At 41.9% G+C, this 13,131-nt stretch overlaps 1 protein-coding gene across 1 annotated transcript; it reads left to right on the top strand.

Annotated features, from left to right (window-relative positions):
* Window positions 1–5,928: 5,928 nt before the first annotated feature.
* Window positions 5,929–9,068, top strand: LOC306733522 (selection and upkeep of intraepithelial T-cells protein 8-like). The gene is made up of 3 exons (XM_079214775.1): window positions 5,929–6,004; window positions 7,047–7,391; window positions 8,348–9,068. Exons 1-3 carry the CDS (start codon window positions 5,956–5,958, stop codon window positions 8,521–8,523), a joined length of 570 nt encoding a protein of 189 aa, XP_079070901.1. The 5' UTR covers window positions 5,929–5,955; the 3' UTR covers window positions 8,524–9,068.
* Window positions 9,069–13,131: the final 4,063 nt, after the last annotated feature.

Consider the following 13,131-nt stretch of genomic DNA (forward strand, 5'->3'; position numbering starts at 1 on the left):
TCTCCATCTCTCTTGCTGCGCTGCATGTGAACATCCTCATATGGACTCCTCCTTTTTATTCATATCTGTTTCTGAGCCTATCATGTGCCTCTCTTTGTTCTTTACGTGCTTACTGTGTTTAAGTAAATACATGTGAAATGCAATCTGCTTCAGCCTGTGTGTGTGTCCTCGCCATCCAGGGAGCAGTGGGACTGAGCTGTGCGTTTGAGCTGTGCGACGCCCCGCAAGGCGCTTAAAGTTGAGAATATTTCAACTTGTAAGCGCGCCGAAAAAACGCTAGAAAAACGCGTCGCGCGGCATTTAAAGACCGGGAGAAGAAATCGACCGGGAGCCGTACCAGAGGAAAACAATGGGTTTGCTAGCGACGCGTTTTTGAGAGTCGCGTCTGGTGTGAACGACCCTTATGCCGTGTTCACACCAAAACAGTTGCGAAATATTCGCGCGTCCAGATTACATGTTAAGTCAATGCACAGCTGCGTTAAAGCGAATTTTTCGCCGAGCGTCGCGATAGAAGCGAAACGGCGTCGCAACGCCGCTTTTTCGCTGTTTCGCTGGCGTTCAAATATTTCAACTCCAGCGAATAATTCGCATGACGCGGAGTTGCGAAAGCCAATCAGCGTTGAGAAGCTCCGCTCGTCACCGCCGTCCGGTCGTCTATGTTGCATCAGCAAAATGGAGGACCAACTTATAGTTGCCGTCTGCGGTCACCCGGTGCTTTACAACACAAACTTTTTACTCCTTCCATGGTCGAGTAACGGAAATGAAGAAGGAGATTTTCGCGGCGAAAAGGGACTGAAGCCCCGCCCCCTTTCCCCAGCGATGGTTGCGAAAAACTAAAAAACACCAGCGGCGCGATAGAAGCGAAAAAGCGTTGCGAATTTTCGCAACTGTTTTGGTGTGAACACGGCATTACTGCTCTTTAAAAGTGACGCCTTGTGTAGCTGAAATGTATACAGTGGACTAAATCTATCTATAATGAGCAAACAGCTCTCGCATTGGTCCGATTTTATGCGGCTATAAATAGGCTCTGTTGCGTTTTTTTTAAGGTGTGGGGGATTGGGGGTGCGTGGACCCGGTCGGGGTGTAGAAGGGGGTGCGTGGCCTAAAACGTTTGGGAACCGCTGTACTACACAAAGACAGCAGCTTGCTGTTGTCAAGTGCGCCTGCTGCCTGACTCCGCTGTTTTGGGTGAATGACGTCACGTGCGACCTGGAGGTGTTAATATTCGGGGCTAATTAAAAAACAGTTTTAGCCTAGGGACGCCACTGGTGTCACATCAATCAAAAGTACACTTTCATACTTAGTGGTTCATGGTTAGGCTTCCTGGGATACACTGAGCTCCTCTCTCCTTCACTCCTGTATGAATTCATGTCCCATTAGTGGAGCTATCACAGGAGGGGAAATCATACTACTGACACCACTTACACTTTTAAATGTGGACAACACCTTCAACTATTACTGTATCATTTGAACTGTCACTCATTTTTAGTTTTTAGATGCAGTTTTGCTTCCAACGTTCCAATTATACATTTAAACATCAAGGATGTCCTATGATCCTGTCTGCCCTTCACCCTGGTGCCCAATCACCATGGTGACCAGTGACCTCTGTCTATGAAGCAGTAGCACAATTACAGAAATGACTCCTCAATAACCTCAACAAAACATCTCACTACCGGTAATATATATATATATATATATATATATATATATATATATATATATATATATATATATATATATTTATATATATATATATATATATATATATATATATATACATATATATACATATATATATATATATATATATGTATATATACGCATATATATACATATATATATTACAATGTCTTACAGCAGCCATCACCACACCATTGAAATTTATTGTGAAATGTTCTGGTTATTATAATGTCTTTGTTTCATCAACAACAGGAAGCTTGTTAACCACGAGCTGCAAAACAGACTCACAAGGATATACAAACAAGAACACACACACACACACACACACACACACACACACACACACACACACACCGTAGGATGGAGTCCCATCAGTAAGACGTCATTACCTCTGCTCGGTCTGATTGGCTGTTGCAGGTTACGGGATATGTTTACTTCGCTGTATGTGATGTCATCAGTGATGTCATCATCTCCCACTTCGACCTCGGCAGCTGAAATGAGCCGAAATGAACAGAAATATCGGTTAATTTATTAATGAGAGAGAAACGGAAACGTGATTTTGACTATCTTCAATTTCAAACTTCTTGGAAGATCATGTGAAACGGTCAAAAGCTCAAGAACACACATATGTTTGTAATTATTGAATTATTTGATCTACACCTTTAAATGTTTGTAGAAATTAAAATGTCAACAATGAAATGTGATTTGTTTTTTAAATGCAGCATCATTCATCTTATTTCCTTGTTTGAGTCTGACCTTTAGGTTTCTGATGGATGCATCGTCTCACCAGTAGAACCAGTAGAACCAGTAGAACCAGTAGAACCAGGACACTGAGAGATAACAGAGCAGGCAACAAGGATGGAGAAAAAGAACCAAGGGAAGGGGAGGAAGAGGAGGAAGAGGAAGGTGAGGATGAGGAGGAAGAGGAGGGTGTAGGCGTAGTGGTGGGTTTCCCTAAAATGAAGAAAACATATTTTTATTATTTAAAAGCACAGAAACAAAATATAAATTATAACACGTTCACCAAGTTTGCAGTTCCTCTTCTAATGATGTGTGCAATAAAACCACAGAAGAAGAAGAAGAAGAAGAAGAAGAAGAAGAAGAAGAAGAAGAAGAAGAAGAAGAAGAAGAATTCTCAATTATATCAATGTAGCACGATGGTCAAAGCAGCGGCCATTTTAAGTGTCCCGTTGTCATACGACAACTAGACAGCGAGGGTTGAATGCTAGTCAAAGAGTGACCTTTGACCTCCTCACCTGTGACAGACAGCCAGCTGGGTGGAGACTCTCCAGCGCTCTTGTTACAGCTGTAGAGGCCTTCATCAGACCTGCTGACCTGCTGCAGGGTCATGTGACCTGTCGGCTCAGTCCTGATGAAGGAGCCATCTTTATAGAAACCAGCTGGGAGGTCGGAGGTCTTCTTGGTCCTGCAGGACAGAGTGACGTCATGTCCCTCCATCACAGGGAGGACGGGGCTCTGCAGGATCACTGGTCCTACTGAACACAGAGACAAACTACAGCGTTTCATCCACTCACACACAGCTTCATCAGCACCGACTCCAGAGTCTGGTCTTACCAGTGACGGTGATGTTGATGGTGGTACTGGTTTCTCCCTCTGTGGACTCACACCAGTAGACTCCACTGTCCACTGGGACAATGTAGCTGATCTCACAGGAAGAACCAGCTGGTTTCCCCCATCCGTCTCCACACTGGGTCCTGGTCCCTCTGGTCGTGGTCCTCATCAGGGTCCATCCAGAGGGTCGGTCCTCCTCACAGCTCAGAGAGAAAAACTCTCCTCTGAACACCTGAGAGCTGTTGGGACTCCCAGTGAGACGAGCTGAGAGGGAAGAGAGGACAGCAAGAGGAGGTTAAGGCTGCTAACATCACAAACTGTCATGAGACGTTCAGGGTCCGGCTCTACAGCGGGGGATTACATCACCGCTTCCACAGGAGCAGCTTTATCTTTGCTGTGCACCAAACTGTGTTCATGAACTCTAACAACTTGAACTAAGACCTTCACTGACCTTGGCTGGTCGGGCCGCTCAGCAGGGAGGTGAGAGCTGAGGAGAGATGACTCTGTGGTTAGTTAGAGGTTTCATTACAGACATCGACATGAGAACATTCTGACAACAGAGACCAATCACCTCGTCATCGTCTTCTTCCCCGAAACAAGAAGCAAGTAAGACAAAAGCAGAGCGACTGTTTGTGTGCAGAACATCTTAAAAAGTGTCTTAAATTAGGTAGAGAACCTATGAAGAAGCCAATAAACCCCAGAGCTCAGAATCAAATGAATAGTGATTAAAAAAAGGGCCAGCGGTCACACGGTGAAACCAACAGTCTCTTTCAAGCGTCCGAATCCCCACCGGCACTCATCAGGTAAGAACACAAGAGCGATGGACAGGTTTCCCTCTTCAACGCCAACAGTCATGAGCTCTTGATTGGGTCTGGCACGTGGTCAACGCTCACGTACATTTATGAAGTACAGCGAAGGCAAAAGGACTCAAAGAGATGATGAAATACAAACAAACAGAACTCCGCTAACTTACCCAGCAGCTCCGGCAAAGACAACCTCTCCATGTGAAGCCTTGTTAGTCTGAGAGCCGCACACGAAGGTCTGCCAGCCACTTCCTCTCTGCCGATCGCCGTCCCTCTTCAGGGTGTTTTGGACCAGCGGTTAGCAGGAAACAGCGTTTTTTGGTTTAGAAAGAAGAAATGATCCTTTATTTATCCACTTGGGGAAATTCTTCTCTGCATTTGACCATCCTTGGTTAAGGAGCAGTGTTCTGCCCTGGGGGTTCAGTGTCTCAGGGACATGAGACATGTGAGCTATGAGGGACTGGGGTTCAAGCCCACGACCTTGTGGTTACGGGACGACCACTCAACCCCCTGAGCTACAGCCACCCAGCTGAGCTTTTGTGTGTCAGAGAAGTGAAAAGAGAACAAATGGCCTCTGAGAAGTCGCACCTCCAAGTGACCGGAGTGAAGCTGTGCATGGGACCTGGACCTGGACCCGGACCTGGACCGGTCTCTGGTCTGTTCGTTTAACTTGAACCTATCTGCGGACATGGACTCGCGGTTTCAGACTAAAGCACATTTGAACGCAATGGCCTCGTATTTGAAAGTCCGCCTTTAGTTCGTGAAAGAAAGGATCCTCCTGGACCTTTAGTTTGTGAAAGAAAGGATCCTCCTGGACCTTTAGTTTGTGAAAGAAAGGATCCTCCTGGACCTTTAGTTTGTGAAAGAAAGGATCCTCCTGGACCTTTAGTTTGTGAAAGAAAGGATCCTCCTGGACCTTTAGTTCGTGAAAGAAAGGATCCTCCTGGACCTTTGGATTGTTGACATTTAGGCTAGATCTGATTTGGGGGACGCAGACAGCCCATCTGGACTCTCCAGGTAGCCGGCACCTCTTTGCGCTGCGAGAGGAGAAACCAGACAGAAGGACGACGTGTAACATGCAGTTATTTAGAACCGGGTTCTGTCTGTCAGCCACAAACCGGTTCATCACATCAGCATCTATAATAAAGATCTCAGTGGGTTCCCTGGTCCGGTGTGCAGGTTAATCCCTCAGCCGCACATATGCAGTGTAGCCAGCAGAGGGCGATGTTGTCTAGTGACACAGAGTCGTGTTGTGTATGTGTATATATACACACACATACATATATATATATACATATATACAGAGTAGCGGGTGACTGTGGATCAGTGGTTAGCGTGCCCGTCTTTTTATCAGATAATCGGTGGTTCGAGCCCCGGCTCCGCCAGTCCACATTGATGTGTCATTGAGTAAGACACGTAACCCCAAATTCCTCCCCATTGCTGTGACTACGGTGTGTAGAGAAAACAAAGTTAGTCTCTTTGGATAAAAGCGTCAGCTAAATGAAATGTTACATATGCACACACGTATATATATAAGTATGTATGTTTCCATATGTACGTATATATGTGCGGCTTGTGTTTCTAACTATTCCCGTACCAGTGGGACCAGTTCATCCATTGCTTCTTCGTCCGAACTAAAGAACAAAAGAACTAACGCTCAAGAGCGCCGTAAGAAAAGCTTCTCCGCCTGAAGCCAGTCGTCCACAACCTGGAGTGACCTTCATTAGTATTTCCAGTCATTATGAATCTGTTACTCAACAGAAGTCCCTCAGGCTGATCAGAGCGGTGGAACAACGCCTGCTTCTCTTTCGTTTGTGTAACTTGTCCAGCCCACTCGACTTCACAACCAGTGACCCGTACGGCTGAACCAGATCCGCACGGAAACAGCAGCTCAGCACTCATGGCTCTCCTCGCTCTCCTCGCTCTCCTTCTGATGGAAGCAGCTGCTGGTAAAGCTTAATAACTTTTATTGTGAATACATTCATGTAGATTTGAGTTTGGACTCGTTTTCTAGAACAATGTGATCTTGTTAAAAGGTTTTTCTTTCTGTTATTTTCAGGTTGTTTGATAATCAGAATGTAAATAGTTCCTAAATGTTTGAAATATAGAACTAGTTCATATTTATTAACATCTATTTTCCTGTACAATATTGTATGCGGAAATATACAACATACGTATTTAACTTGAATATGATAATGAGTGGTTGTGCTCACTGACTCAACCCTTCTGGGAGGGTACTTACACAGGGAGGGGGCGGGGCATCAGGGGGCGAGGCAATGTTGTGATTGGCTGATTTTGAACCAATAGAAAACCATCCTACTTATAAGCCTCAGCTCCAACACTGCACACCCAAACTAAAAAGAGGAGTATCTCTGCACCACTAGGGCTGTTTGAATAATGTTGGTTATAATAAAAGGTTCACATGTGAGAGTTCATTCAGATGTGTAAATATCAGTCTACATGTTACTGGTTAAGAGGAAATGAAGATGAAAAGGTTTCAGGTCCTTCTATAAAGAAATCACTTTCAGGATGATTATTTCTTTGAAGTGAAGCAGCTGTAAGGGCGAGGCTCTAGAACAGAGAATATTCAGGTGAGGACTCCAACATTTGCATTGGGTCCCATTTGGATTTTCTCACATACCAAACCATATATTTCACTTGTATATTACTTATGGTGTTCAATACATCCAAATATATATATTTTTTTCATAATGATTTATGCTGATTTATGATTTATGCTATGATTTACAGTTTTATAAAACAAAAACAGACAAACCTCTGATGTCAATCATCAAGGTTGGAACAGCAGATTCATAACATGTTTACTTCATGGTGAAACCGCTCTCTGCTCTCAATGGTGAGCACTTTGACCTCATAGAGGGGTGTGGCTCCTCCCACATGGATGAGCACTAACCTTTGACCTCATAGAGGGGTGTGGCTCCTCCCACATGGATGAGCACTAACCTCCTCTCATTGTTTCTGGTTTTTCAGTCCAGGTTTCTGTCAACGTGGGGGGAATGGTTACCCTGCACTGCAGCGTCAGCACGGACCGCATCCGAGCCATTGAGTGGCTCAAAGCCGAGCAGCCACCAAAGTTCATCCTGTTCTACCGGGACGGACACCTAGACCCACACCACCAGGACTCCAGCTTTCAGGACCGGGTAGAGCTGGTGGACCGCAAGTTCAAGGGCGGAGACGTGTCTCTGCGCCTGAAGAACGTGAGCGTCGCTGACACCGGGATCTACAACTGTCTGGTTGCAGTGGGAAACTCCAGGCGTACAAAGAGAGCCTACATCGATGAGGAGCCGGTCGAGATCATCGACCTGACGGTTACAGGTGAGTCTGGGGGTTCTGGGTGTCTCTGGGGGTCTCTGGGGGTTCTGGGTGTCTCTGGGGTCTCTGGGGGTTCAGGGGGTTCTGGGTGTCTCTGGGGGTTCAGGGGGTTCTGGGTGTCTCTGGGGGTTCAGGGGGTTCTGGGTGTCTCTGGGGGTTCTGGGTGTCTCTGGGGGTCTCTGGGGGTTCTGGGGGTTCAGGGGGTTCTGGGTGTCTCTGGGGGTTCAGGGGGTTCTGGGTGTCTCTGGGGTCTCTAGGGGTTCTGGGTGTCTCTGGGGTCTCTAGGGGTTCAGGGGGTTCTGGATGTCTCTGGGGTCTCTAGGGGTTCTGGGTGTCTCTGGGGTCTCTAGGGGTTCAGGGGGTTCTGGATGTCTCTGGGGTCTCTAGGGGTTCAGGGGGTTCTGGATGTCTCTGGGGTCTCTAGGGGTTCAGGGGGTTCTGGGTGTCTCTGGGGTCTCTAGGGGTTCAGGGGGTTCTGGATGTCTCTGGGGTCTCTAGGGGTTCAGGGGGTTCTGGATGTCTCTGGGGTCTCTAGGGGTTCAGGGGGTTCTGGGTGTCTCTGGGGTCTCTAGGGGTTCTGGGTGTCTCTGGGGTCTCTGGGGGTTCAGGGGGTTCAGGGGGTTCTGGATGTCTCTGGGGGTTCTGGGGTCTCTGGGTGTCTCTGGGGGTTCAGGGGGTTCTGGGTGTCTCTGGGGGTTCAGGGGGTTCTGGGTGTCTCTGGGGGTTCAGGGGGTTCTGGGTGTCTCTGGGGGTTCAGGGGGTTCTGGGTGTCTCTGGGGTCTCTGGGGGTTCAGGGGGTTCTGGGTGTCTCTGGGGGTTCAGGGGGTTCTGGGTGTCTCTGGGGTCTCTAGGGGTTCAGGGGGTTCTGGATGTCTCTGGGGGTTCTGGGGTCTCTGGGCGGCGCGTTGGAGCTGCAGCTTATCCAAGGAGTATCCACTAAAGTGTATTTTTATCTTCAGGTCCACAGAACGAAAGCCAGGGGAACGTCCGTGTCTTCGTTGGGACGGCAGCAGCGTTGGCTCTGCTGGTGGTCGCTGTGGGAGCTGTGGTTGTTATCGCCTTGAAGAGCAGGAGACCTCGGGACGGACCAGCTGCTGAGGAAGCAGCTGGTCCGCTGTTCGTCTCTCCACTGTGACCGCGTGAAGGTTGTGGAGACGCGTCCCTCCTGGTAGCTGTTACCTCCCTAACACTCATGCATCCCACTGCTCGCCCTGGTAAGCCCCGCCCTGCTGGCTGGAGGAGGCAGACGATTGGTCAGGGTTCATTATTATATAAAATAATGTTTGTTGAACCAGAGAAGCCGATTGAGAACCAGGACGACCGGGTCACAGAGGCAGGAGGCGAACACAAGAGGGGGGGCGGCGGTAGCTCTCGGGGTAGAGTGGTCGTCCTGCAGCCACAAGGTCTAATGTTATTATTAATATTATTCCTAAGAGCACAAGCTACAACAAATCAATATTGTACATTATCTACAACAACACACACATTATGTACAACAACACAATATGTACAACATGTACAACAACACAATGTATACAATATCTACAACAACACATTACATACAATATCTACAACAACACAATATATACAATATCTACAACAACACATTACATACAATATCTACAACAACACATTATATACAATATCTACAACAACACATTTAAAGTATCCAAAACAACACGTTATGTTAAGTATGCACAACAACACATTATACACATTGTGCACGATGAGCTGATCCTTTATTAGACATTTACAGGATTTAAGTGCAAACGAGAGACAGAGACCAACACAAGTATCATGAATAAACATAACCTTAAAAACAGAATGTAATCCACAATGTACAACAGTATTACTAAAGCAAGACGAAGAGGTGGAGCTTCAGGCGGCCGAAGGACGAGAAGATGAGTAGTGAGCCGAGATATTTGGGGGCGGGGCCACATAGCGTCTAGTTCAGTGGAGGTCTTTGGGGGCGGAGCTTCAGATGAGTCTGAACCAGGGTGAGCTTTAGGCCTCGGCCTTCAGCAGGAGGGGTCAGGACGAGGAACCCGAACCCATCGTCTGCCGGTTCCTCAACAGGCTCGGACGCCTGGCCAATCGGAGCGCTCCGATTTGCCAGGGGCCTATATATAGGCTTGGGGGCCTATATATATATATATATATACATATATATATATATATATATATATATATATATATATATATATATATATATATATATATATATATAATATAAGATAATCCTTTATTTGTCCCGCAGTGGGGAATTTCTGGATTACAACAGCATAGTAAAACAAAATCAAGTAATACAATCGGAGCGCTCCGATTTGCCAGGGGCCTATATATAGGCTTGGGGGCCTATATATATATATATATATATATATATATATATATATATATATATATATATATATATATATATATATATATATATATATATATATATATATATATATATATATATATATATATAATATAAGATAATCCTTTATTTGTCCCGCAGTGGGGAATTTCTGGATTACAACAGCATAGTAAAACAAAATCAAGTAATACAAAAAAACAGTAAAGAAGAAGAATACAGTAGCAATTCTAAATGAAATATACAGTCGGAATAAAACGTATCAGAGTTGATGACAACTCTGATACGTTTTATATATATATATATATATATATATATATATATATATATATATATATATATATATATATATATATATATATATATAGTTGATGAATCAGCTCAGGAGATCTCAGGGAATTTAAAACTGTTTTATGATTATTTATTATCTACTAAGTAGATCTACTAAGTAGATCTACTAAGTAGATCCATGTGACATTTAGTTTTGAAATAATGTGAATCATCATGAAGTTTTGGTGTAAAATAAAGATTCAGATGCTAATTTCTGTAAGAAGTAGCATCTCATTATTTCATTTGAATCAAGGATCAGAAAAATGATAATAAGCCTTTAATAATTACTATTAACAAACTGAATGAAAAATGTCTTGATTCAATAACTCAGTTTGTTTTCCTCTGTTGAAACATAAATATATTCTTTTACATTCGTTGTTCATTGTTGTTATTCAGTGTATATTTTGTACACACGAGGAGGAGGAGGAGGAGGAAGGAGGAGGAACCCGTATAAGTTTCATTTCTACAGAAGTGAAGCCTAAAGTCAGCTCCGGTTGAACCTGTTCATCCGGATAGTAGCTCACCTGCAGCAGGAACAAAACAAGCTCCATGTTTACCTTTAAACTATGAAATAGTTCAAATGTAATAAACGGACCAATTAGACGAAAGGACTTCTGGAAGTGTGTTTTAAAGACTTCTGCATTAACTCTGAAAGCTCTGGAGCCTCATGTGTGGACTTGTACTAGTAGGAGGGGGAATTTGTATAGGTTTCATTTCTACAGAAGTGAAGCTGTGTGGACTTCCCCTCCCCCACTCGGTCACCAGGAAGCCGGCTGGCGGCTAGAAGCTGAGTAATAAAGGAACTGAGTGATAATAGATCATGAGTGAACATGTGAGCTTCAAACAGCATCGAGAGCTGAGGTACTTCTGTGTATTTGTACGTTTCAGAGATGAGAAGGTCTCTGATATTTATCATGTCAACAAGTTGTTTCTGTCTCCTCCTAAAAATAAGAATCAACTTCATCTTCATCTTTCATCAACATGTTCCAGAGAGACGAGCAGAAGTAAAGAAGAGCCCTCAGTACCTCATGTGTACTTGTACTAGTACTAGTACTAGCAGCAGGGTGTTGTCTCTTCCTGTCAGCAGGAGGAAAGATGTTCATGTTGTACATTATTGATAAACAGAGTTTCACTTTCACCAGGTCTTCTGAGGTCAGTGAATGCCTCTCAGCTCTTCTGGAGCATGAAGTGAGTTTCTATGTAAAAACTCACAAAGCTGTTTGAATAACAAACGAAGCAGAGGGCTGAGTTCCAACATGAAGAGGAAGCTTCACCAGAAACTAACACATGTTTCACCATTAACTATCAAATGTTTCAACATTAACCATCAAATGTTCAACATTAACTATCAAATGTTCAACATTAACCATCAAATGTTTCAACATTAACTATCAAATGTTCAACATTAACTATCAAATGTTCAACATTAACCATCAAATGTTTCAACATTAACTATCAAATGTTCAACATTTACTATCAAATGTTCAACATTAATAATCAAATGTTTCAACATTAACCATCAAATGTTTCAACATTAACTATCAAATGTTCAACATTAATTATCAAATGTTCAACATTAACTATCAAATGTTCAACATTAACTATCAAATGTTTCAACATTAACTATCAAATGTTCAACATTAATTATCAAATGTTCAACATTAACCATCAAATGTTTCAACATTAACTATCAAATGTTCAACATTAACTATCAAATGTTCAACATTAACTATCAAATGTTCAACATTAACCATCAAATGTTTCAACATTAACTATCAAATGTTCAACATTAACCATCAAATGTTCAACATTAACTATCAAATGTTCAACATTAACTATCAAATGTTCAACATTAACTATCAAATGTTTCAACATTAACTATCAAATGTTCAACATTAACTATCAAATGTTTCAACATTAACTATCAAATGTTCAACATTAACTATCAAATGTTCAACATTAACTATCAAATGTTCAACATTTACTATCAAATGTTCAACATTAACTATCAAATGTTTAACATTAACTATCAAATGTTCAACATTTACTATCAAATGGTCAATATTAACTATCAAATGTTCAACATTAACTATCAAATGTTCAACATTTACTATCAAATGTTTCAACATTAACTATCAAATGTTCAACATTAACTATAAAATGTTCAACATTAACTATCAAATGTTCAACATTAACTATCAAATGTTTAACATTAACTATCAAATGTTTCAACATTAACTATAAAATGTTCAACATTAACTATCAAATGTTCAACATTAACTATAAAATGTTCAACATTAACTATCAAATGTTTCAACATTAACTATAAAATGTTTCAACATTAACTATCAAATGTTCAACATTAACTATAAAATGTTTCAACATTAACTATCAAATGTTCAACATTAACTATCAAATGTTCAACATTTACTATCAAATGTTTAACATTAACTATCAAATGTTCAACATTTACTATCAAATGTTTAACATTAACTATCAAATGTTCAACATTTACTATCAAATGTTTCAACATTAACTATCAAATGTTCAACATTAACTATCAAATGTTCAACATTAACTATAAAATGTTTCAACATTAACTATCAAATGTTCAACATTAACTATAAAATGTTCAACAATAACTATCAAATGTTCAACATTAACTATAAAATGTTTCAATATTAACTATCAAATGTTCAACATTAACTATCAAATGTTCAACATTAACTATCAAATGTTCAACATTAACTATCAAATGTTTCAATATTAACTATCAAATTTTCAAAATTAACCATCAAATGTTCAACATTACCTATCAAATGTTTAACATTAACTATCAAATGTTTCAACATTAACTATCAAATGTTTCAACATTAACTATCAAATGTTCAACATAAACTATAAAATGTTCAACATTAACTATCAAATGTTCAACATTAACTATAAAATGTTTCAACATTAACTATCAAATGTTCAACATTAACTATCAAATGTTCAACATTTACTATCAAATGTTCAACATTAACTATCAAATGTTCAACATTTACTATCAAATGT

Source organism: Taurulus bubalis, assembly GCF_910589615.1.
Source record: "Taurulus bubalis genome assembly, chromosome: 3".
In the NCBI taxonomy this organism is placed as follows: domain Eukaryota; kingdom Metazoa; phylum Chordata; class Actinopteri; order Perciformes; family Cottidae; genus Taurulus; species Taurulus bubalis.

What these genes read in the sequence shown, in the direction of transcription:
- LOC306733522 (XM_079214775.1), top strand. Translation starts at nt 5,956, where the DNA reads ATGGCTCTCCTCGCTCTCCTCGCTCTCCTTCTGATGGAAGCAGCTGCT. An exon ending in TCTGATGGAAGCAGCTGCTG is followed by an intron (nt 6,005 to 7,046) that starts GTAAAGCTTAAT and finishes CTGGTTTTTCAG; the next exon opens with TCCAGGTTTCTGTCAACGTG. An exon ending in CATCGACCTGACGGTTACAG is followed by an intron (nt 7,392 to 8,347) that starts GTGAGTCTGGGG and finishes TTTTATCTTCAG; the next exon opens with GTCCACAGAACGAAAGCCAG.